Source organism: Notolepis coatsorum (genome assembly GCF_963971535.1).
Source record: "Notolepis coatsorum genome assembly, chromosome: 15".
NCBI classification, from domain to species: Eukaryota; Metazoa; Chordata; class Actinopteri; order Aulopiformes; family Paralepididae; genus Notolepis; species Notolepis coatsorum.
In genome coordinates, this window is record NC_140179.1 from 101,132,523 (window position 1) to 101,159,376 (window position 26,854).

The 26,854-nt window shown below is 45.0% G+C and overlaps 1 protein-coding gene across 1 annotated transcript in view; it reads right to left on the bottom strand.

The window, feature by feature from the left end:
* The window catches only part of LOC311241810 (dynamin-1-like protein), a 68,427-nt gene that overhangs the window by 14,872 nt on the left and 26,701 nt on the right, over positions 1–26,854 (bottom strand). Inside the window, exons 6-14 of the mRNA XM_084330728.1 lie at positions 25,808–25,970; positions 23,775–23,895; positions 22,525–22,656; positions 22,205–22,411; positions 21,721–21,841; positions 19,189–19,344; positions 16,766–16,855; positions 16,294–16,386; positions 6,175–6,228 (exon numbers count right to left, since the gene is read on the bottom strand). Coding sequence (XP_084186854.1) covers positions 6,175–6,228; positions 16,294–16,386; positions 16,766–16,855; positions 19,189–19,344; positions 21,721–21,841; positions 22,205–22,411; positions 22,525–22,656; positions 23,775–23,895; positions 25,808–25,970 — 1,137 coding nt within the window. The remainder of the gene's footprint in view (positions 1–6,174; positions 6,229–16,293; positions 16,387–16,765; positions 16,856–19,188; positions 19,345–21,720; positions 21,842–22,204; positions 22,412–22,524; positions 22,657–23,774; positions 23,896–25,807; positions 25,971–26,854) is intronic.

Genomic DNA, 26,854 nt, shown 5'->3' on the forward strand with positions numbered 1-26,854 from the left:
TCGATTTTTTCGAATGGTGATCAGGAATTGGAATATACCAGTTGGATACCATCTGATGTCAGGTAAGGACTCTATGTTATCAGTGTTAGGATAATCAGACTCATTTTGATGAAGATATAAGCTGTTTTGTGAAATGTCCTCTTTCGGTTTCACTGTAAAATCCATGAGGAAATGAACACGGCTATTATCAGCGCGCGGCTCAAATGGGCGTGTACGTATAATATTGATCATCTAGCGTTTATTTGAAAACGATTCATAAATAGGCCGACAAATATCAACGTTCTGGAATATTCCAGTAAAAGACGATTATCACAGAATGGCCCAGAATGGGCTGTTTTTTACCTCAAAACAGGTGCTTTTCAAAATGCTCTCAAACGGAAATGAAGCGATAAAAAACCAATCTGCCTTGACAGCACTGACTGGAAAATGATTCTTTGATAAGCGACGGGCAGATTAGACACATAGCCATAATTTAAAACATAGATTAGGCGATATTAACGTTAACAAACATGGAGGTGGTGTCTGTATGTACATACACAAAGACACCAAATTCATCAACAGAAATGACCTGAATCATAAATCAATTGAAACTGTATGGGTGGAAATCCTATTCGAAAGGGCGAAATCCCTACTGGTTGGCACAGTCTACAGGCCGTCAGATCATAGTGGCTTTTATGATACACTGGATGGGTGTTTAGCTGGAGTTGAGGATGTAGACAAAATTCTTATTGGAGACTGGAACACGGATATGCAACGAAAAGATGCACCCGTCTTCAAGTCATTCAGTACGTTTTGTGATCTGCACGGCCTCAGCCAGCTAATCACCCAACCCACACGTGTATGTGAATCAACTCAGACTACCATTGACCTCATTCTGACCTCCGACAAGTCCAAGATCTCCAATAAAGGGGTTATAGCATGCGGGTTAAGTGATCATTATATGATATTCTGTACCCGCAAAAAACTAAAACAAAAGGCTGGCTGCCACAAAACAGTCACATCTAGAGACCTCAAAACCTACTCTAGCGAGGCCTTCAACCTTGAACTGGAGAGTCTGGACTGGTCAGATGAACTCAATGGTACACTGGTTGAAGAAACATGGCTTAGTTTCAAAACCAAATTCTCAACAATACTAAACGACATGGCCCCCCTAAGAACCACCAGGGTAAAAAATCGCGCTGAGCCGTGGATGCACTCCGAAATACTGGCCGCTATGAAAACCAGAGACAAAAAATGCTCTGAGTTTCGTAAAAGTCAGTCAAAGCTTACTAAAAGCACGAGCAGTGAACTCCAAGCCCACGTGACTGAACTCAAACTAGAAAGAAACAGACTAAGAAACGACGTAAGCTCCATGATCAAAACTGCAAAAAAGAATTTCATCAATGACAAAACTGAGGAAAACAAAAACAAACCATGTGAACTTTGGAAATTACTCAATAATCAACTAGGATGCAGTAAAAAACTTAAAACCAGATTCTCAAACATAAACATAAAAACGGACAACACGCTCATCACAGACAAGCTGGATGTAGCCAATTACTTAAACATTTTCTTCACAAACATAGCCACAACACTGGTAAACAAACTACCCTCCCACTCAGGGCTTTATGGGGTAGAACACATAGTAGCTTACTACAAAAACCTAGGGGTCCGCAAGGACGACTTCAAGCTGGAAATGGTAACAACAGATGAGGTACTCAATAAACTGAGCGCCCTCCAACCTAACAAGGCCACTGGCCATGACAACATCCCCTCCAAATTCCTCAGAGACTCAGCAGCCGCCATCACCCCAATCATCACACACATAATAAACCTCTCCATAAAACAGGGACACGTCCCCAAGGACTTCAAAATTGCGAGGGTGACCCCTCTGCACAAAAAGGGCAGCAAATTAGACCCAGGCAACTACCGCCCTGTTTCTATTCTCACCTCCATCTCGAAAGTCATGGAAAAAATAGTCTACGAACAGGTCGAAAAGTACCTAGCGGAAAAAAATCTAATCTACGAATTCCAATCTGGCTTCAGAACATCCCACTCCACTGACACATGCCTTCTCTATTTGAATGACCACATCAAACAAGAGGTGGACGCAGGCAAATACTGCGGCATGGTCATGCTGGACCTACAAAAGGCCTTTGACACGGTCAATCACTCCATTCTGATTGACAAGCTAAAAGCAATTGGTTTTGATAGTCTATCAGTGAGCTGGATGCAATCCTACCTTGAGGGGAGGGAACAGATGGTGGAGGTAAACGGTACCCTATCCCCCCCCCTCACAGTTAGCTGTGGTGTTCCACAAGGAAGCATACTAGGACCGCTACTGTTCCTAATTTATGCAAATGACATGTCGTCAGCTTGTGACTGCAACTTGTTCCTGTTTGCGGACGACTCAGCCCTGCTGGTCTCTGACAAGAACAAGTTACAGGTTGAAAAAACCCTCAGCTCGGAACTAGGCAGAATCTGCATATGGCTCGCTGATAACAAACTATCATTACACATGGGCAAAACAGAGTCCATTCTCTTCGGTTCAAATAACAAACTCAGCAAGACCGACGGCTTCTCAGTTACAGTGGGTGACAATATTGTAACAAGGAAAGATGAAATTACCTACCTGGGTTCCATCCTAGAGGCTAATCTCTCCTGTGACAAAATGGCATCCAATGTAATAAAAAAAGTCAACCAACGAACACGATTCTTGTACCGGATCTCCTCTCTGGTAAACAAGAATACCCTGAAGACTCTGGCAGGAGCACTCATTCAGGGGTACTACGACTATGCTTGCACCTCATGGTACCAAAGCACCTCAAAGGCGCTAAAAACAAAATTACAAACATCTCAAAACAATTGTCTGTTATTTTCATTCAGCAGGGACTGAAAAAGCATCAATGCATTTTGTCCTTAGTTCAGGTATCTTAAAATAAGATGTATTTGCATCGATATCGCCAGCTACAAGACAACAAGCTAGCTTGTGGTTGATTTTGACGAGGAATATACGCAATGCTAACAAGCTGTTTTCTTCAGTTAACTGAAGGGCAGAACGAGCATCTGGTGGAAAGAAAAAACAGACTCAAATTCGAAATGTCAAGATTCCCCAAGATAATTACACATATCATGTAGACCCTATTTTCCAACAACTGGCATCATAGCGATTGTTTCCGAAATAGAACGTCAGTTGTTTTTTCACAGGATGTAAAAGAATATATATATATATACACAATTTGTAACACTGAAATCTTCACGCTGTAATTAATCGATCACCTTGAGGTATGATGAGTACATTTGCACCAGAAGCAAGAGAAGAAACATAACTTTTATGGCAATGAGTACCATCAGAAAGGGATATCACTGTACAAGAAAAGCACACTTTGTGACTTTGTGTCATTGTTCATGTACCGTGTGTATCCTGTATAGAACAAGTGTGTTTCTGTCAGGGGTGTAAAAAGTACCCAGAAATGATACTTAAGTGAAAGTATGGGTACCGTCTCAAAATCGTACTCAAGTAAAAGTCATAGTATCTGGCTACAAACATACTTGAGTAAAAGTTAAAAAGTGTCTACTTTTAAATATACTTAAGTACTAAAAAGTAAAAGTAAACACTTTTTTTCTGACTGTCTATTCTTCTGATAGCAGGTGTTTAATCAAAGATCCCCGCTTTCTAGTCTTGCACAAGGACCAATCAGCATGGGTATGGGCGGGTTCATTTTCAATTTGATGGGGATTTGATTGGCTGTTTTTAAATAAAGAGCAGCCGCAGGATTAATAACGTTAACGTTAGTTCGGCCAGAGAAACAAATATACTAATTAAAATGGTTGGACCTGCAAGATTTGTATTTTGTACTTTGTAGGTCTGCATTTTAAATGTAAGGAGTAAAAAGTATGTTTTTTTTCTCTGAAATGTAATCGAGTAAAAGTACAAGTATACAAACCTAATAATACTTGAGTAAAGTACAAATCCCCCAAAACAGTACTTAAGTATTGTAACGAAGTACAATTACTCAAGTACTTTACACCCCTGGTTTCTGAAGACATTCCTCGTAGGGCCTGCGCTCCCAGGACTGAACCTGGGAAGAGTTCAACCAACTCAAGCTACTACAAAAACACATGTCACTAAACAGGTCCAGTGGACAGGATCTTGGTCTGAATGAATCAGTACGATGCCAGTAGATGATAGAAAAATAAGCTCTGGCTTGGAAATGACTGGAATCATCCTTTAAAAAAAGGAACACGCCAGCATTAAGGGGAATTTGCTTTCCGTCTTCTCTAGATTCAGACAAGAAGATAAATACCCGTTTAATCCCCGCGTGTTCAGTAGAAAGCTATCCGGCTGCATGTTAGCCTAGCTTAGCACAAATTAATGGAAGCGGACAGTACCGGTAGCCTAGCTTAATAAACTCCGGGAGAGGAGTTAGTCAGCCAACGCCTAGGCCAGGGGTCGGCAACCTGCGGCCTCGAGGCCGCATGCGGCTCTTTAGCCAATCAGCTGCGGCTCCCTGGCCCCAAAAAAAAAAAAAAAAAAAAAAAATTACTTTCTTATTTTGGAGATCGATGTCATACTGTGACACTGAAATGAAAAAGATATTTCATCAACTAAGATATTTAGTCAACAAAAGGCTTTATGTATGCCTGATATGTGGTGCGAAATTTGCGAACAATGAAAAATGTACTTTTTATTTGATAGATTTTCCACAAATAAGGGAAGGACTCTAATAGAGCTGCATAGTTCAGGGTTTTATTTCAAAGTAGGTCTACAGATGCCAGTGTTTTTTCTCCTTTTCTGTGTTTTATTTCAAAGTAGGTCTACACATGGTATTCTTTTTTCAAAGTGGACTACTTTCTATTTTATAAATGTTCCACAAATAAGGGAAGGACTCAAATATACCTGAATAGTTCAGGGTTTTATTTCAAAGTCGGTCTACAGACACCAGTGTTTTGTCTCCTCTTCTGTGTTTTATTAAAAAATAGGTCTACACAGCCAGTATTTTTTCTCCTCTTCATAAGAGTTTGAGGTTTTCCTTTGTTATAACAGGTAAAAACAGCAATTAAAAAGTCAAAATTTTTCTTTTTGTTGCTTTATAATCCCATTAATGCAACAAACTGTGTGCTATAAGTATAAAGTATAATAAATCGCAAATTACTTTGGGTATGCAATTGTCAGGCGTTTTATGCTAAATGTGGGGTATGCTTGGGGATATATAAAACGTTATACACTGTGTTATCTTCATTTTAAGGGTAAATAGGTTGTGGGACGGGGGAAAAGTGGCTCTTTTGATAGTAAAGGTTGCTGACCCCTGGCCTAGGCAGACCGGTGCCATCTGCTTCCATTCATTGTGCTAAGCTAGGCTAACGCGCAGCCGGGTAGATTTCTACTGAACGCACCGAGAGGAAACCGGTATCCATCTTCTCGTCTCACTCTCGAGAATACGGTAGGCGAATTTCCCATAATGTCGGCGTGTCCCTTTAAGATTGAATGTGAAATAATTAATTAAATCAATCAACGGGTAAGAGTTAAATCAATGACACAGGTAAGACATTTGCTGCAAGACGGGGCAGGTCAACAACCGGGGTGGACGAACTCTGAGAACACACGCCAGTTAGTGCACAAGTCAACGCGGGGTGTGAAGGGGAGCGAGAACAGAGCACCGGCAAGGCCAACATCATGACAACACCCATGCCACATTATATATCCATCCATGCCCCAGCAACAGCCAGCCAGCAACAGCCAGCCAGCTGCGTGTACATCCATGCCCCCACCTTGGCGCCCTCCGCGTCGGATCCCGAGGGCTCGCCGAGGACCTGGGGCGCCATGCCCGGCCCTCTGCCAACAGACTAGCGAGGGATAAAAAAAAAAGAGAGAGGGGGAGCGGAGAGAGAGAAGAAAATAAAAAGAGGACTGAGAAAAAGTCTAGGAAAGACACGGGGGAGAGAGAGAGAAGCTGGCAGTTGAGAGCCGTCTGAGTGAGTGGGGGAGGCAGAGAGGGAGATCCTGGGGTAAACATTCCTCAGTGGAGACTATATTAGGGAGGTGATTATGTTCACAGATCCTCATCCTGACACACGACTACTTATCAACCTAACGGGTGCCCAGTCCCAATCACACGCAGGTTTAGAGTTTTGTGGCCATGTTGCGTTCGTTTTAAAAACGCAGATGAGAATGTGGAGGTGATTTGATTTCACCTTGTCTCTGGGCACCGCAGAGGGCATCTCTCTCATCCGGTTCCTCCTCTGTTCCTACATTAGGGCAGAGAAACACATACTGGCTTTTATCAAACGGTCCAGGCAACGTCAATTGACCAACCGCAAGCCCCCGGGCCCTCTTGTCTTGGATCCTCCAATCACAACTGTTGCTCAAGACAAGAAGGAGGGGTTTGAGATAGGTAAATTGTGATAGAACTATACAGTAAAAACCATAGATATATATATAAAGACTAGATGGCGCAAGGCGGAGTCTCCTGTGTAGTTCACCGGCGGCCATCTTGTTACGGTCAACTACTGCTTTAAGGTGAGTGATCTGCACAAACAAAAATACTTTTAACTCGCTGATTTTTTTTTTTTTGTTAAATCTTTTTCCTCCTTTTTTTCGTTTTTCTCCCATCCCAACGTTAGTCGTTATGCCAATTCCCAATCCCCTTCCTGGTCGTTGCGCACTCTACCCCCTACCGTCGGTCCGGGAGGGCGGAGACTATCACATGCTTCCTCCAACACATGTGTACCCACCCAGCCCACCGCTTCTTTTCACCTGGCAGCGCGGACTCTCACTGGGAGAGTGTAACGTGTGGAAGGTCACACTACCTCTCTTAGATCCTTCCCTTGCTGTGCAGGCGCCCCGACCGAACTGTAGGAGGCACTGTTTACAACGACCAGGACCCACCCTCGCCGGGTTTCCCACCCTCTAACACTGCCAATTGTGTTAGTATGGACACAATACGCCCGTCGCTTATCAATTACTTGTTTGCAGTCAACATTGTCGAAACGGATTGTTTTTTTTAATCGGTTCATTTCCGTTTTGTACCATTTTGAAAAACGCTCGTTTTTTGAACTTCCAGAAAAAACATTTATTCTGCAGGAATCGCGCTTAAATTTTTCTGCCTATTTATGAATCGTTTTCAAATAAACACTAAATTATCAATAGTATATGTGTACTTATGCACGCTAGAGAAGCGGGCTGAAAAATCTATTATCTTATTTCCTGATCAGCACACACACACTCACAGCCACACACACACATATGGGACACGCTGAGTGTAACTGAGGGGTACAATTCCCTGACTGTATTAATCAAGTATTGATATCATTAAATCACTACCGTCTATGTACTCCTGGCCAATACTGTACATAAGTATATTAGATTAGAACACTCCCACAATAACACGGTTTTCCACACAAAATACTCGTTTACAATATTTATTACATAAAAGGGATTATATTACATGACTTAGTTGCGCTTATAAGGCAAATAGAATGTGCATAGGCGAGTCAATAGTAAATATTAAGGATTATCTCTGGTACTCTGGGATAGGGGTACTACCGGTTGTAAGCCAGCAGAGGGAGGCAAAGCTCTAGGCAAGTCAATGGTTCACGGAGGCGATGTCACCCCTGGAGCAGCGGGGATAGGCAGCCTGGTCCCAGGATGCGCGCCGTGTAGGTGAAAGCTGTGGAGTCTCTGGTACGACAAAGACGGGCTTGAGTGATGTCCCCACGGGCACGTGGATCCCACAGCAGTGGGTGTAGACGGTTCTCTGCTTCCAGCAGCGTAGTGAAGAATGAAGAATAATAATCCTTTGTCGTCTCTGGTACGACAAAGACGGGCTTGAGTGATGTCCCCACGGGCACGTGGATCCCACAGCAGTGGGTGTAGACGGTTCTCTGCTTCCAGCAGCGTAGTGAAGAATGAAGAATAATAATCCTTGCCGGAGAAGTGGCACTGCTAGCGGGTTGTAAATCCTCCGTGGTGCTGCTGCTCCGGTGTAGATATCCTCCGGTGCGGTAGTGCACGGTTGACCTTGACGTTACTATACTATTAGCACGGGCAATAAGTGCTCTATTATAGACGCACAATTACTCACTCCACGTGGTCTTTGACTCGTAATGAAGGTTTACTAATAAATAGCGAACGATACGACAAACAGACTTATTAGGATAACACGAGGCTCTATCTTGGGGCAATGCGAGCCCTGCTCTACCCACGTTGCGTAGTGGGTGAGACGTTGCTTGGATAACTGAACCAGACTGAACTGAAGGCGAACTGAAAGGGAACTGCAAGGGAAGTTCTACATTTCTTGCGCCCTATTTATATGTACCGTGGACAAATAGTGCCATTCTGCTTTCGGTAGCCGTATTAGTGGGCAGAAGCTGGGCATGTACAGACATATCTCGTCGGTACCTTTGAAGTCATCTCTAGGGGGTAAGGCAGTGGCGCCGGGGGATCGCTTCCAATAGGAGAACGAATATTATGGTCTGTCCTGCTACCAGGTAAAGGGATATTCCGTATATATTGTACAAGGAATATACAGGGGATATCAAACGATATACAATATTATACATGGGATCTCAGGCAATAAATATATATATTCGGTTTAATCTGACCCTTTGTAACAGCCGCCCCCTAATTAGTCCCACCTAATTAGCTAAGCAGAGACAGATTAACCGCACTGTCCACTACTCAATGTCTGTGAGGGGTCGGGCAGTTCACAAAGTCAGGGGTCATGGTCGTCATTAGGCGAGTCGGGGAGCCTTGGCGACTCTATCAGCCTCGCCACGGGTCGGTTGTAGATCCGCCCTTGGCCGAGCACTTCTGCCACTCTGACCTTTCCGTCGGCACCAGTGGTCACTTTGCTTACGCGGCCGGCCGGCCACGCAGCTCGGGGTGGTGACTGGTCTATGGTCATGACGACTGGACGGGATGAAGGGGGGCTTAGGAGGAAGCGGGCCTGAGACTGCTTTGATCTGTGCTTGGCTGTGCTTTCTCCTCCTCCGTTTGTTTCTCTTGTTCGCTCTGTACCCCGTGTGAGGAGGGGCCGGTCCCGGCCGCCCCGTCAAGGAGTCGCTTGGGGTGCTGGGTTCGAGGTCAGCTACGTCTGAAGCGCAGCTGAGGGGGGTGGAGTTCCGAACTCCCTCTGGTACCCACGGTTCTCTCACGGGCCTCTCGCTTAATGTCAATAGCCTCTGCTGTATGGGGGAGAGGCTGGTGTCTTCTTCTGTCGCTCTGGAGTGGAGGCAGCTAGTGGCTGCTGTTCGGTTGAGAGATTTAGCGAGGGGGCCTTGTAGTGTCCACCCTAGGCGGGTCTCGACTGCTGCAGGACAGCCTCGGGTTCCGGTATGGACCCGGTCTATCGGGACGATGAGGTCTGCATGGTCGGAGCCTATCAGCAGGGTCGGGGTGGCGCCGTCTATGAGCGGGATAGGTAGTTGACGCAGGTGCACGTATTTATCCATCAGCTGTGGGATGGGGTAGGTGTACTGTGATAGTCCTATTTCTTGGCTGGTGAAAGCATTTGTAATCCTATACCGTCGCTCTGGCTGCCCGCTTGCTGCGATAGTGAAGGAGACATTCTCGCCCTTTATCGTCTTTAAATCTCTTCTTATTGTCCGAATCGTCATTTGGTTCTCGCTCCCCCGTAGTCCCAGCTGGGCCGCAGCGGACGCGAGCAGAAGGGTCTTCTCTGACCCGTCATCAAGGACGGCGTAAGTGTCCATGACTTTGTCCCCGTGGCTCAGGAGCACTCTGACCACTTTGAGGAGCACTCGGGGGGTCTCGCTGTGCTGGTCAATGTGGAGCACTCCTGTCTCGGGTGGTGACGTAGACTCTATATGGCACGAGTCGCACCTTGACTCCCAGTGTCTGCCGTAGCAGTCGGGACACCAGGGAGCGGTCTGGTGGAACTTTGGTTCTGGTGCCACCGCCTCGGCATGGTACATCACCGCGACGGGCCCACTCTGTTGTCCTGGGTGATGCCTGTTGATGTCATGCAGGACCTCCAGGTGGGTGCCACCGCACCTGCTGCACTTTTTCTTCAGGCGGCACTCAGCTGCTAGGTGGCTGCGCGCGCAGCGGAAGCAGCGGCGGTGGTCCTTGACCCACTGGCTCACATCATCCGTGGTCAGCTTCTTGAAGTCTTCGCACTGATGGAGCCGATGTTCTCCCTCACAGTACTGGCACTCAATCTTCCACTGGTCCTCTTTCGTCGAGGGGGTGTTGTGGTTCTGGTGCTGCGGTACTGACTCTGATTGGTGCATGACAGTCACCGATCTTCTTCCATCATTTATTCTCCTGGGTCCCTCTCTGGAGCTTGGCGTGCTCCGCCCGAATGTATCCAGTCGTAAGCTGCTGACTTCTCTCGCCAGGAAGTCGGCTAGATCAAGGAGGGATGGTTCGGGGCCGTCGGGATCTCGGTAGTCTCTCTGCCGCCTAAAACGCTCCTGTCTTGCGGGTGGCAGCTTCTCCAAAATCCTCTCGACGTTAGAGTTGGCGTATAGCTCATGCCTGCCCTTTTCCCGTTGCGCTCCCAGCATCCCTACCAGGGACTGCACTTTGATTGACAGGTCGTCTAGTGAGCGATTGTCTGTTGCTGGGGGTAAGCGGTCAATATGCCTTATCTCTTCTATCACGTAATCCCATATACGTCCATATCTCTGGTCCAGCGCCGCCAGGGCCGCTGTGTATGGTGTCGAAGAGGTGGCATAGGCCAGCGCTATATTGTGCGCTCGCGGTACTTTCAGGTGCTTCAGTAATATTGCATACTTGTGGCGTTCATCAGCGACATCCACCATCATTGTTTCTAAGCACATCCGGAGCTCCGTGTACTGTGCTCGACTCTCATAGGCGAAGTCTGGAAATGACGGCGTGGCAATGTATGACGCTGTGGGTGACTGATACATCGGTGAGCGTTGGGGGAGAGGCCTCCTAGGCGAGTCTCCTCTGGCGTGTCGTCTTGGGCTGGTACTTGGTGGGTACCGAAGGTCGGGTACCCAGGTGCTGTTCCTCGGGGCTGACGGTGCGTCAAACTCACCCGTGAGTTGAGTCGGGGGTTTGTAGCGCAGGGCCTCGGGGCTGACTTCTGGGCTGTACTGGACCTCCTGGTCCCGAGTACGTTGCTGCTGGTCGGGGCTGTACTGGGCCTCCGGGGCCAGAGCACGTTGCTGCTGGTCGGCTTGACACTCCTCCTCTTCCTCCTCATCTCCCTCTGCTAGGACCTGGAGTCGTCTGTTCAGTCTCTCGGCGTGGTTCGGTTCTGTACCCCGGTTGCTAGGTCTCGTATGGACCGGCTGGGGAGGGGGTTCGGAGACGTGGACAGGATCCTCCTGTAGGCGGGGTCCCGGGTCGCTTCGTCGGGTGGGGGAATGTGTCCTAGACCCATGTCTTGACGACCTCTGAGAGCTTCGTGCGGAGTGAGGGGGTGTCGCCATGGCAACCAGTTTGTCCATCAGCTCCGCCTGCAGCCGGTCGCGCTCTGCCTCGCGCCGGGCATGGGCTGCGTCGCGCGCTGCTTCGCGCTGGGCATTGGCGATGTCGCGCTGTGCGTTGGCGACGTCGCGCTGGGCATTGGCGCTGGCATGGGCGGCGTGGAGCTGTGCATTTGCGACGTCGGCGCGGCTTCTCTCGATGTTCTCTTCTGTCTGGAGGCGTCTGGTCTCCAGTCTTATTCGGTCGTCTTCGCTCCTTTGTTGCGCCTGGAAGCGCTCTCGCTCACCTGCGAAATGTTCGCGCTCGCACGTCTGTTGCGCTTGAAGTCGATCGCGTTCGGTGGAGGCTGCCAGGGTGGCGATGAGTGCTTGCGCCAGCATCTTGTCCGCCTCGCTGGGGGAAGACGCCGTTCGGGGCGATCGGCTCCCGGCAGTACTGGTTGGAGATCCGTTCTCCGGTTGCGTACCGAGGAGATCCGTCTCCTGGGTGCGCGTTTCGGTATTGTCTGGGGGTAAAGTCGTGTCAGTTCCCTCCTGGTCCCCACCGTGAGCTTGGTCAGTTACATTAGAACCCAGTAGGGCCTCTGTGGTCGGGGTAACCTGGTTGTTAGGGTCGGACATAATTTTACTTTCTACTTTTTCCGCGTTTAACTTCCCTTTAAAGCTAGGTATTGGACTGACAGAGTATGCCTCTAGGTAGGGAGGTGGCTGCCGTCTGCGCTGCGGGCGATCTAGCTTAGGAGAACCGTTTGTGGAGTGTTCGTCATCGGCCATGTCAATATTAATATTATATTAATATTACGCTAATTATTCTCCGGCTATCGAAGGACCAATTGTAACTGAGGGGTACAATTCCCTGACTGTATTAATCAAGTATTGATATCATTAAATCACTACCGTCTATGTACTCCTGGCCAATACTGTACATAAGTATATTAGATTAGAACACTCCCACAATAACACGGTTTTCCACACAAAATACTCGTTTACAATATTTATTACATAAAAGGGATTATATTACATGACTTAGTTGCGCTTATAAGGCAAATAGAATGTGCATAGGCGAGTCAATAGTAAATATTAAGGATTATCTCTGGTACTCTGGGATAGGGGTACTACCGGTTGTAAGCCAGCAGAGGGAGGCAAAGCTCTAGGCAAGTCAATGGTTCACGGAGGCGATGTCACCCCTGGAGCAGCGGGGATAGGCAGCCTGGTCCCAGGATGCGCGCCGTGTAGGTGAAAGCTGTGGAGTCTCTGGTACGACAAAGACAGGCTTGAGTGATGTCCCCACGGGCACGTGGATCCCACAGCAGTGGGTGTAGACGGTTCTCTGCTTCCAGCAGCGTAGTGAAGAATGAAGAATAATAATCCTTGCCGGAGAAGTGGCACTGCTAGCGGGTTGTAAATCCTCCGTGGTGCTGCTGCTCCGGTGTAGATATCCTCTGGTGCGGTAGTGCACGGTTGACCTTGACGTTACTATACTATTAGCACGGGCAATAAGTGCTCTATTATAGACGCACAATTACTCACTCCACGTGGTCTTTGACTCGTAATGAAGGTTTACTAATAAATAGCGAACGATACGACAAACAGACGTATTAGGATAACACGAGGCTCTATCTTGGGGCAATGCGAGCCCTGCTCTACCCACGTTGCGTAGTGGGTGAGACGTTGCTTGGATAACTGAACCAGACTGAACTGAAGGCGAACTGAAAGGGAACTGCAAGGGAAGTTCTACATTTCTTGCGCCCTATTTATATGTACCGTGGACAAATAGTGCCATTCTGCTTTCGGTAGCCGTATTAGTGGGCAGAAGCTGGGCATGTACAGACATATCTCGTCGGTACCTTTGAAGTCAGCTCTAGGGGGTAAGGCAGTGGCGCCGGGGGATCGCTTCCAATAGGAGAACGAATATTATGGTCTGTCCTGCTACCAGGTAAAGGGATATTCCGTATATATTGTACAAGGAATATACAGGGGATATCAAACGATATACAATATTATACATGGGATCTCAGGCAATAAATATATATATTCGGTTTAATCTGACCCTTTGTAACACTGAGATATAGGTGAAAAGAGCTCTGATTATCCCAAGACTGGTAAAATAGATTCCTTACCTCAGATCAGATGTTCTCCAAAAAGATTATTCCAATTCCTGATCGCCATTCCAAATATCGATCGTGTTTATTGATCCAACGCTGGGTACAGGAAATACCGATTCCACGCTGTTCTGAGGGTCAGCGAAGACTGCAATCGGCTCGGATTACATGCCTGACAAGTAAAATGTGGATTCCGGACTTTCTTTTCCCCATGCGTTTTCATTCAATCCAATCCAAAGGGTGCATTACCATCCGGCAGACGATAGGGGGCGGTATTTTCCCTGTTCAAACTCAGACAGAGTCCCAGTGGTAACGTGAGGCTAGATTGATAAAAAATGAATGGAAATCGTTAATAAAAAAAATAACGATTAAATAACGAGATTTCTCGTTCCTGGCACTCAACGCATGGCATGAACTAACGAGATTTCTCGTGGCTGGCACTTAAAGTGTTAACAGCAGCTCAGCAGCCAGAAGCAGAAAGAGATATCAAATAAATACAGAATAACATATAATCCCTACAGAACCCACACTGGCATTAATGGAATGTACAACTGCAACTTCAGCAATAAATACACCTAAACCTGGAATCACGACTGGACATCCATCTTTGCTGTGTCTACTGCGTAAGATCACTCCCTACCATGCCTGTGAAGTAACGGGCAGAGAAAACAGGACATGGAACACAAAAATTGCTGTTACATTCAAGTAAGAACGGCGCTCTACAGCCATGAGTGAAACTAGGACATCATCAAAGGCTTCAGAAGGACAGATTGTTTCACAGCCAACGTGGCGGCTGATTGGGGTGATTGGAAACACCTGCGCAGCTCTACTGGGTGAGTTGTGAATAAGCTGTTGGAAATCTGTGAATGAACTATCATGTCTGGTGGCAATAGCGATGCCCAGCCACAAGATGGCAATGTTGGACAGGATCCTGAAAGGGAAAAACGAATTTGCAAGTTTACCACTAAAGGCTTGGAAATGTCAGTTGAAAACCGTCAGAAGACAATAGCCTTGTGTGTTAAGAAGGCTGCTAAATCAAGAGATGCATTGAAAGAGCTCATGAAGTCAAATGAAAATGCAAATGCAGTAAAACGCCATTTGAATGAATTAACCAATCTGTGTTATGAAGCAAAGGAAAGTCATTCATCATTGATGATTTACCATTACTTGAAGAGGAGATGCAAGTCTTTCAAGCGACACTTCGTGGACAGTGCTTATCTCCTGAAGATCTTATCCAAGCAGAAAGTGCAGTCATCTCATTCAAACAAATGACAATTCCAAGAATGGAGCTGGCAGCGGCAGTCCTCGCTGTCAGAGTTGACACGATGCTGCGAAAGGACTTGCAGCTATCACTGGACAAATCCATTTTCTAGTTAGCACTACAGTGCTTAAGTACATAAACAATGAAACTAAAACGTTTTCAAACATTTGTAGCAAACAGGATCTATTTTATAAGGGATGCTACTGACGTATAACAATGGAGATATGTGAGCACAAAGGAAAATCCTGCAGATTCAGCATCAACTGCAGACCGCTTCTTAAGCTGCAAAAGATGGATCAGAGGACCAGACCAATAACGAAGATATGTCTGCTCCAAGACTGAAGTGTAAAGAAGCGGAGTAACAGAATGACATATAATCCCTACAGAACCCACACTGGCATTAATGGAATGTACAACTGCAACTTCAGCAATAAATACACCTAAACCTGGAATCACGACTGGACATCCATCTTTGCTGTGTCTACTGCGTAAGATCACTCCCTACCATCAGTGTTGCGTTCCTCATATCAACACTGATTGCACGCACGCTAATGATGCCACGTGCGCGCGCGCGCTCCCGTGCATATGCATAAATGTTCCCTCGCTTAAGCACAGACTAAAGACAGTGCCTAATTGCCTCTACGAATGGAATGTAACACATTTCATTCACCAGTTCTGTGTGAATGTATCTGAGAACGTATTTAACACACCTGACGACCGGCGCTATTGATATGCAAAGTATCCCAGGTGGGTACTTATAGCGAGTTGGCGAGTGCAGCGCATTCCTGTGTGCACACGCGTGCCGTGCACATCCGTGCGTGTGCGTGCACGCGCTTCTGCTCACAAAACTTTGGCTGCATTGCGTGCAACCCCGTCCCATGAGGAACGCATCACTGCCTACCATGCCTGTGAAGTAACGGGCAAGAGAAAACAGGACATGGAACACAAAAATTGCCGTTACAATAAGTATGCACTATGCAGTATGATAACTCCATCTCTGACGTTTTTAACAAACCAAATAGTTGAAATTGAGCAAGCTATGGTTATTTCAATAGTACATGCACTATAGACATTCATGTTATGAGTGGGCGTGCGGCCTATGGCAAGATGGCCGCCATGTGGCAACGTCAGTCTCCGTTGGCCAGCAGCGTGGGTGAGTCATCTCGTGGTCTTTATATACCGGTATATATATCTATGGTAAAAACAGGCCGTGTTTTACCACAAGGGTCAATCACAATCGGACTACCAACGAACGTGTGCTAAAAGCTAGGGTGGCAGCTTTTACACAAGACTTAGAGAGAAAAGGAGAGTTCAATGTTTGTTTCTTTAAGATTATTTTGAATGCATTTCTGTTTTATTAGATAGGAGAATTACAGGAAATATGGGGAGGGGGAGGGGGACATACGACAAAGGTCACGAGTAGGATTCAAACCTGTGGCATCATGAGTTATGTGGTATGTGCCTTAGCCCACGAGTACCGGGGGGCGCACCCTGAGTGCTAGTGGGTTGACAATGGTGGTGGGTACAAACCTCTATGTTGTTGGTCATGACCCCACAGGCGTCTGCAAAGTCTGGGTGTTTGGTGTTGATGTAGGCCAGCTCGATGGCTACCAGGTTGTGGACCTATAGGGCAGGAAAAGATTACTGCAGGTCACACATCGAGAGTTCAGCTTCCGGAGTTCCTCTTTTTAATTTATATTTTTTACTCAGCTGAAAGAGTTGTACCCTTCCTGCTGACCTGTTGTACAGAACTCGCTTTGGATAAAAGAGTCAGCTAAATTAAATGTACACGTTGCAGCCATGTATCCCCCTCCCTACTTCCCATTTCCACACATGGAATGCCCCCGATTGGATAAACATGCTGCTGCTCTAGTACGACATCTAGTGGCTGAATGATATCTATAGCTGCACCTTTAAATACCTTTGACTAAACCTACGAAAAAAAACATTTCGATTTCTGATTCACTTGCTTTTTTTGCCACTGACCTACAGACCAGCTTACCATCTCATTGGTGATAGGCAGCCTCTTCCTCAGCAGGGAGGTCACGACCTCCACTATGGCCTCGTGGAGCTTAGGGAACCTCTGGAGCTCCTGGAAAAAAAATACAAATAAAAACACACACACACACACACACACACACACACACACACACACACACACACACACACACACACACACACACACACACACACACACACACACACACACACACACACACACACACACACACACACACACACACACACACACACACACACACACACACACACACACACACACACACACACACACACACACACACACACACACACACACACACTTAGAATCTTTATCTATGTCCACATAAATACAATGTCTAAAGGACACAAATATTTTGGTTGTAAAGGCTTCTTCTAGACCAGGGGTGACCAACCAGTCAGAGACTAAGAGCCACAAAAATTATATTACTGTGGTACCACAAAGAGCCACACCATATATACCAGCGTTTCTCAACCTTTTTTTCAGTCACGGCACCCTTCATGTGTTTATAGGTCCCACCCTCTGGCCTCTGATGTTGCTAATGTATTTTTTATCTGGGCCTCACAGGGTTAACCTCTTAAGCCCGAGCAGTCCGGTACTGGACCGCAAATGACATCAGGCCATAAATCCATCTCTACAGAATGTATGAATTAATGTTGCGTTTTCTTTAGTGCTGTCAGGGGATTACATTTTTTTATCTAATTAATTACAGGATTTGTAATTAATTAATCGAATTAATCGCATTTTAATCGCATAACCATTTTATGCCTGATATTCTATAATCATATTACAAATTGCATGTGTCCGGATGGCAGAATTCAGTACTGTATCTACAAAACCTTCTGTTTAATCATCTTCCATCTATTAATTTGCTTAGATTTTTCAGGTCTGGTCAATTTGAGCATGGTGTTATTCACAGTCAAAGATAAAAAAAAATGTATTGATATTCTCAGTGGGTTCATTACAATTTACTCAAGCCTAGTAACAGACACAGTATTTCTGACACTGGGAATACATTCCCTGATATCCATAGATGTCCCTAGAATCAGATACCAAGAACATGCAAATGGACCATATTAAAAAAAAGTCTGTAAATGTGTATTCTACGTTCTTATGGAATGAATGAGATAAATTATTCAAAAAAAAATTATAAAAGAAAAAAATTATATATTTTTTAAATTAATTTTGAGTTAATTTTCATAACGCAATAATTTGCTGTGTAATTAATTAATCGAATTAACGCGATAAACTGACAGCCCTAGTTTTCTTTTCAAATGTAGCCAAGAGTAAAGACCCTAACCCTGTCAAAACAGAAGTAAAAGTGTATAATTCTCAGCATTACATTTGTTTACCAATGATTGTAACTGTTATTAGTGAAATATATGATTATAGAAATCTCAGGGCATTGAGTCGGAAACCGGCACATATTGACGGGAGGAAGTGGCACATCCAAAAGTGAGTGTAGTCTTTTGAAGGAAGAGACCCAGGGCTTTTGATGGACTTTCGAATTTCAAAAAACGACCCTACCCAGCTCACGCCAGCCCGTCAATCATCTGACTTCTGGATTCACTTTTTTATTTCTCAGGATTATCTCCCACAAACCTGAACGTTATTGCCATAATACAGAACACAGTTAGTTTCTCTACCTTTCTGTGAACGTCTAGCAAAAAACGGCGTTGCAATCTGATGAAAGATTTTGGAGAAATTTACATTATAAAAAAGTAACTGTACTTGTGAATCACGCCTGGTGATACTAAATCCAGATTGAATTCTGCCATTGGAAAGGGGAGATTTGGCCAGATTCATAGATGTGCGACTTGGCCATAATAAGGTAATTTATAGACCTGATATTCTATAATCATATTTCAAATTGCATGTGTCCGGATGGCAAAATGCAGTACTGTATCTACAAAACCTTCTGTTTAATCATCTTCCCTTTATTCATTTGCTTACATTTTTCAGGTCTGGTCAATTTTAGCATGGTGTTATTCACAGTCAAAGATAAAAATAATATATATATATATACAATTGAATTGCTATTCTCCTTTGGTTCATTACAATTTACACAATATTTCTGACACTGGGAATTAGGGGTGGAACGGTTCACAAAATCTACGGTTCGGTTCGTATCACGGTTTTGGTGTCTCGGTTTTTGGTTCGGTTCGATATACGTTGTTTAAAAAAAAATTATTTAACACTCCAAAAATACCATACATCAGCATAAGATATATCGCCTAAAAATAATCCAACTTTTCAGTTATTCTCAAGGACATAGTCATGCAAAAACTGAAAGAATTAGGCAGTTTGACATCAGGCACATTATTTTGACAGTGACGGTTAGAGCTTTTGAGTCTAAATCACAGAGATGTGCTCCAGAACACCAGGAGGGGGCGCCAGCGGGGCACCTGTGTGCTGTAGTTGCTGCAGTGCTGGATGATCCTCTGCATCTCCTCGTGGACCAGCTCCACGCAGCGCAGGCCGGGCTCCTCCAGACGCTTCACCTGCTTCTTCACCAGCAGCTCGAAGGACACCTCGGGCACGAAGAGGGACGGGCGCGGACCCTGGGGCCAGGGAAGGGGGGGGGAGGGTGAAGGATGAAGGATGGGAAAGAAGGGAAGGAGAAGATTATTTAGAAGACCATTTTATTGTCAATAATGTACACAAGGCGTTTGAAATGCATCTTTTCGCACATCTCTCCTAGTTACACACAGTCCTCATATCTCTCCTAGTTACACACAGTCCTCATATCTCTCCTAGTTACACACAGTCCTCATATCTCTCCTAGTTACACACAGTCCTCATATCTCTCCTAGTTACACACAGTCCTCATATCCCTCCTAGTTACACACAGTCCTCATATCCCTCCTAGTTACACACAGTCCTCATATCTCTCCTAGTTACACACAGTCCTCATATCTCTCCTAGTTACACACAGTCCTCATATCTCTCCTAGTTACACACAGTCCTCATATCCCTCCTAGTTACACACAGTCCTCATATCTCTCCTAGTTACACACAGTCCTCACATCCCTCCTAGTTACACACAGTCCTCACATCCCTCCTAGTTACACACAGTCCTCATATCTCTCCTAGTTACACACAGTCCTCACATCCCTCCTAGTTACACACAGTCCTCATATCTCTCCTAGTTACACACAGTCCTCACATCCCTCCTAGTTACACACAGTCCTCATATCCCTCCTAGTTACACACAGTCCTCACATCCCTCCTAGTTACACACAGTCCTCACATCCCTCCTAGTTACACACAGTCCTCATATCTCTCCTAGTTACACACAGTCCTCACATCCCTCCTAGTTACACACAGTCCTCATATCTCTCCTAGTTACACACAGTCCTCACATCCCTCCTAGTTACACACAGTCCTCATATCCCTCCTAGTTACACACAGTCCTCATATCTCTCCTAGTTACACACAGTCCTCATATCCCTCCTAGTTACACACAGTCCTCACATCTCTCCTAGTTACACACATTCCTCATATCCCTCCTAGTTACACACAGTCCTCATATCCCTCCTAGTTACACACAGTCCTCACATCCCTCCTAGTTACACACAGTCCTCATATCTCTCCTAGTTACACACAGTCCTCATTTCCCTCCTAGTTACACACAGTCCTCATATCCCTCCTAGTTACACACAGTCCTCATATCCCTCCTAGTTACACACAGTCCTCATATCTCTCCTAGTTACACACAGTCCTCATATCCCTCCTAGTTACACACAGTCCTCATATCTCTCCTAGTTACACACAGTCCTCATATCTCTCCTAGTTACACACAGTCATCATATCCCTCCTAGTTACACACAGTCCTCATATCTCTCCTAGTTACACACAGTCCTGATATCCCTCCTAGTTACACACAGTCCTCATATCCCTCCTAGTTACACACAGTCCTCATATCTCTCCTAGTTACACACAGTCCTGATATCCCTCCTAGTTACACACAGTCCTCATATCTCTCCTAGTTACACACAGTCCTCACATCTCTCCTAGTTACACACAGTCCTCATATCTCTCCTAGCTACACACAGTCCTCATATCCCTCCTTGTTACACACAGTCCTCATATCCCTCCTAGTTACACACAGTCCTCATATCCCTCCTAGTTACACACAGTCCTCATATCCCTCCTAGTTACACACAGTCCTCATATCCCTCCTAGTTACACACAGTCCTCATATCCCTCCTAGTTACACACAGTCCTCATATCTCTCCTAGTTACACACAGTCCTCATATCCCTCCTAGTTACACTGTCCTCATATCCCTCCTAGTTACACACAGTCCTCATATCCCTCCTAGTTACACACAGTCCTCATATCTCTCCTAGTTACACACAGTCCTCATATCCCTCCTAGTTACACACAGTCCTCATATCCCTCCTAGTTACACACAGTCCTCATATCCCTCCTAGTTACACACAGTCCTCATATCCCTCCTAGTTACACACAGTCCTCATATCCCTCCTAGTTACACACAGTCCTCATATCCCTCCTAGTTACACACAGTCCTCATATCCCTCCTAGTTACACACAGTCCTCATATCCCTCCTAGTTACACACAGTCCTCATATCTCTCCTAGTTACACACAGTCCTCATATCCCTCCTAGTTACACACAGTCCTCATATCCCTCCTAGTTACACACAGTCCTCATATCCCTCCTAGTTACACACAGTCCTCATATCTCTCCTAGTTACACACAGTCCTCATATCTCTCCTAGTTACACACAGTCCTCATATCTCTCCTAGTTACACACAGTCCTCATATCTCTCCTAGTTACACACAGTCCTCATATCTCTCCTAGTTACACACAGCCCCTCACTGTACACATTATACATGTCATCAGAGAGGTCAGAGTGCGGGTCGCCTGCAGTGCTGGAACACACGTGGAGTACTGTATGTAACGGCGCTCACCGTAGAGTTTCTGATGGCCGTCAGGATGTCCAAGGTGCTGAGTCCTCCCAGAGCGTCCACAGACTCCAGCGTCCTGCCGAACGTCTCGTGGAAGATGTAACAGATTCTGGCTCCACCGCACCTGGAGGAACAGCACAGGGATTTCTGCCACGGAACTAAGTCATTACAGGAATTAAGTCACATTGACACCTTTTACATAAAAAAAATAATCATCATGTGAGAGGATGTTGCCTTTTTGAAATATCGTTAACATACTGTGAACAGGTAACCATTCCCCTGCCCCCCCCCCCCCCCCCCCCCCCAAGATGGATACACAGCGTGTTGCCATGACATCCTTTTACAAATTAAATGTAAATGGGGGGGGGGGGGGGGCAATGAATTAATTAAAAATCCCTGAACCCCCTCATCCTCATTCGGGCCGCGTCACAACAGCACCACCGTGTGGTCAAACGCCGGCGGTGCGGAGGAGGAGGAGGGGACTCACAGTTCGGTCGTCTCGATGTACTTGGCGGTGCCCTCGATGGTGTTGCAGTACTCCGCTGCGAACTTGGTGATGAGCTGCAGCAGCGTGGCGCTCTGGTCCTCCACGGGCTCCCCGTAGCTGTTGAGCAGGGACTGGTACTGGGACGCCAGCACGTTGATGCGCGTCTTCAGGTCCGGGAGGCAGTCCCTGATGTGGTGCATGAGGAGCCTGGAGGGCGAAGGAGCAGGTAAAAGTCGGGGGTTATATTTAGAAGAAAGGTTCAAAAAGTAGGTGCCAAACCGATTAAAAGGAGAACGTCGCTTACACAAAATTAAATGTACCTGTTGAGGGTCCTGGCCAAGTATTTGGTTCCGTTTCTGTTGGCGAGAGACGGATACTTCTTCTGCAGGAAGGAGTGCTCGTCGCGAACGGCATCGGTCACACACTTCTTATTGTTGATGTCCAGCTGGCTCCTGCAGGGTCCAGTTCAATATGTTTCACTGTCAATTAGTGTTGTCAAAAATATCGAAAAATCGATCGATTCTGAATATTTAAAACGGTTTCAATACTCATTTCCCGAAATATCGATATTTAATTATTCATAAAAAAATAAAAAATAAATATTTGTATAAGGAAGTTGCATTGTTCATTTCAATACCTGTAATAGTACAGTAGTCCACGCACACATGTGCATTCAGTTAAGTTGGAATATGACTGTAATACAAACAGTTCAGTTTGTCAGGTATATGCAACACAGTGTTGACATCTGTCTGCTTGAGAAAATACCATGTTCTGCAATAAAAAATTATTGAAGTGAGATGAACAGTTATTTTTAAATGTGTGATCTAAAGATAAACAAAGGGTTTTAAAAGTGTTATATTTATCTTCTCTTATAGTACCAGAGAGAAGCTGAGGAGAATCAACCAGCAACAAAAGCAAAATTTATTAAAAAAAAAACATTTTAAGATTGAACCTTTTTCCCTGTGGTATCGAAAATGGTATCGAATATCGATACTTTTCAAGGTATCGTATCGAAGTTCGAAATTCCAGTATCGTGACAACACTACTGTCAATACACATTCTGTGATTTTCCACTCATCTCTGTTAGCCTAATAGACCCTTTTCACAGCAGACATTTTGACGTGTCATAGCAGGGCAAACACAGCTGCAACTAATAACACTAATCACAGGTCTATTTTATTTAGGTGTGCTCACTGGCACACCTCAATGGAACGGAGCCATTATTCATGTTAGTGGTGACAGACACCTATCTAAAGACATGAAAAAAAGTTATATTTAGTTTGTTTTAGCAAAGTGCATAATGGTACAGATAGTATTCTGATTATGGATGTGTCCACACACAACAGATTATCTGACAATTTAGTTCTGACTTTCTTTCAAACATTTTGCTGAAATATCGGCTATTCCCATGTTCAATCATTCTGAACGCAAACCAAGTGATTAGACTGAATTCAATGAAAACAAAGATAATAATAAACTCACGCATAATCTAATAGAAAGTCAACAAACACCACACACTACACTAACAATCCACTCCCGTCAGAGTCGGGAGGTTTCAGCTGACCCTGACCTGTTGACCACTCCGATGAGGCCCAGTTTGACGGGGATGACTCTGCCCAACAGAACGTCCATCGCATCCGTGCCGGCGTCCATCAGGTCCAGCTTGGTCACCACGGCCAGGGTTCTCCTGCCTGGACGGACACATGATGTAGGTGTTATATTAGAAACACATTTAGAATAGATTGAAATTAACTGGGATTGCATAGCACAAGTACAGTACAACAAAAATAAGTTGGCATCTAACCAGAGTGCAAGGTAACAGTGAAGTGCATTAACAATATACAATGTACAAGTGATTAAATGTAATATAACAAGCTACTGGTAATATATACTAAGCTGATGTATGTATAGTATAATTTTGCTATAAAGTGATACATGTATAAAAGGTGTAAAAGGTGAAGCAGGTATAAATATACTATGATAGTAAGCCATACTGGCCAACTAGTATGAGTAGGTATGGGATAAATACAGATTTTGATATAATATATACAGGTATGTATACAGGTATGTGAACAGGGATATATGCATATATAGTGCACCACTGTCAAGGAAGGCAGCGCTGCATTTACAACACAAGACAAAATGAGAGCATCACGGCATGCAGAGAAACAATAGTTTTATCTTGATTCTCTTGGGCCGTTCAGGGGGATCTCCCTTCTTAGGTGTCGGTGATAGTGGTGTTGCAATAAAACAGGCGAAACAGTTGATAAGCATGTACATATACTAGGGACAAATCCAGATCGATTGATCGCATGCTATACTCAAGTGATCGTGTATTACTCGTAAAGGGGGAAAAAACAAAACAAAAATAATAATTTAGAATATTATTATTATTCTTTCTTTTTTTACTTAATTTTGTTCATTCACGTATATGTTTAAGGAAACCAACAAACAGTTATAATCTTACACATAGATGTGAAACAAATATGTAAAAAAAATAAAAATAAAAATCAGATTTATTTTTTCTCATAAAGATTATTAATAATTTAACACTTTGATTGCCACGCAGTATGCCCATCCTTATGCCCAGTCTGCCAGCGCTGTAACCCTATGGAGATGTTTACCTTCTTTGCAGGGCTATAACTTTTAAAATATTATAGCTACCGGAATATCGACATTACTATGGCCCATTCAACGTGGGAACGTTATATTTGTTCATTCATACACTGTTGTGTTAATACAGTCGAGAATATAAGTATGTTTTTAAGGTTTTCTGCTGTAATTCCAAAAACGCGAGTTATAGGTTATCGATTGGCGTTTCTTTCCTATACACGCTATATTAAAAAATTCAAATGTATATGATCGGTATACATTATGCTTCATCATGCGTGAAGGAAAGGGGGGGGGGGGTCGTTTATAATTCCTTGATCGTCAGTAACGGCTTTATTTAGTATGGGTTGATATGTTGAGCAGATGGATTACCGTGAAATGAATAAACAATCAGGCTGAAAATAACGTTATATTCCACTTACCGTTCGCCGATGAGACTGGAGGAAAAATATTCCAATTATTTGACGTCGATCTGCTAGATCCATTTCCCGTTTGTATGACGCAATAAACGCCGAAATCATATTGATTATTGCATTTCGAAAGCGATCCGATGCACTCAAGTGTTTGTCTGGATCCACGTAACAAGATATTACTGCCAGAGGGATTTCCTCGATGCACCAGCGCCACTTCCGGTTTGGCTTGGAGTGTAACTCGCCCGATCATCCACCAGGCGGCGGTATTGAGGCGTTGCAATATCAGACAGGGTGCAGCTGCAGTCCCGGAGGGAGGCTGGATGAATTATGAATGCCATGGCGAAAAAATTTAATATTGATCCCAAAAACGTGTTTATTCGTTGGTTGGCGTTCAACGCATGGCAGGCAATAACGAATTATCACGTTGTTGGCGTCCAATGTGTTAAGATTGATTTTTCTCATAGCTACTCACGCCCATCCCTAACATATATGTGTAATGAAACACAAATAAGTACATGCAATAGCAACTGGGGTACATAAGAACATTTTCAAAGATTGAAAACAGACTAAGAGGTCCTACCGTCAGGGTCGACTTCGCGGGCCACCTTGAGCGCCTCAGAGGTGGCCATGTCGGTGTTGGCGGCGGTGACGGCCAGGATGATGGAGTTGGGGTTGGAGATGTGCTTCAGGATCAGCTCTCTGATCTGGATCTCAATGTCTTGGGGCTGGTCCCCCACGGGCACCTGGGAGGAGGAGGGGCAAAACAACGGCAACACGCAAACATATTAGACTGTTGGAAAGAAATGTGCCGATCTGTGAGATCTACGTGGCGGTTGACGTAACAGATGACGGAGGGAGAGGTTCGAGGAGAGCTGGAGGGCGGTAGAACATAGAGCCATATGAAATCCGTTTTATTATTTTCCAAATTCCATTAGATTTTTTCCTAAATTCAGTTTTTTTCGTTTTAATATTTCAGAATTCTGTATTTTGCTTTTTATGCTCATTTTACCGTCAGAAATAGTGTCTAATAAGTGGGAATGAATAAATGTCCACAATTGAATAAGATTTCAATTCCATTTAATGTTTTTAAGTGCTGCAACTCAGAAATACAGTTACATTTTACACAATATTTTTCAAATAATATTGCGACAAAATAAAAATACACATTTCAAGTGTAAACAATAGATACAGCTATTACTGACCTTATCACAATGACAATGTCAGTAGCCTAGCTATATCTATTATATTGTGATGAAATATAGTAATGCATAATTTAGGCACCTTTAGTTTTGTTTACAATTGTTTGCATTAAACAAATGGATGGGTGCACCAGATTTAGCTAGAAGCTATCATTTCCATCTATAGTCCTATGTACTGTAACGTTACATAGCTGGGGGGAGATGGTGGGAGTAGGTGAGGCCCACGAGGGAGAGGTTCGAGGAGAGCTGGGGGGGAGATGGTGGGAGTAGGTGAGGCCCACGAGGGAGAGGTTCGAGGAGAGCTGGGGGGGAGATGGTGGGAGTAGGTGAGGCCCAGGAGGGAGAGGTTCGAGGAGAACTGTGGGGGAGATGGTGGGAGTAGGTGAGGCCCACGAGGGAGAGGTTCGAGGAGAACTGGGGGGGAGATG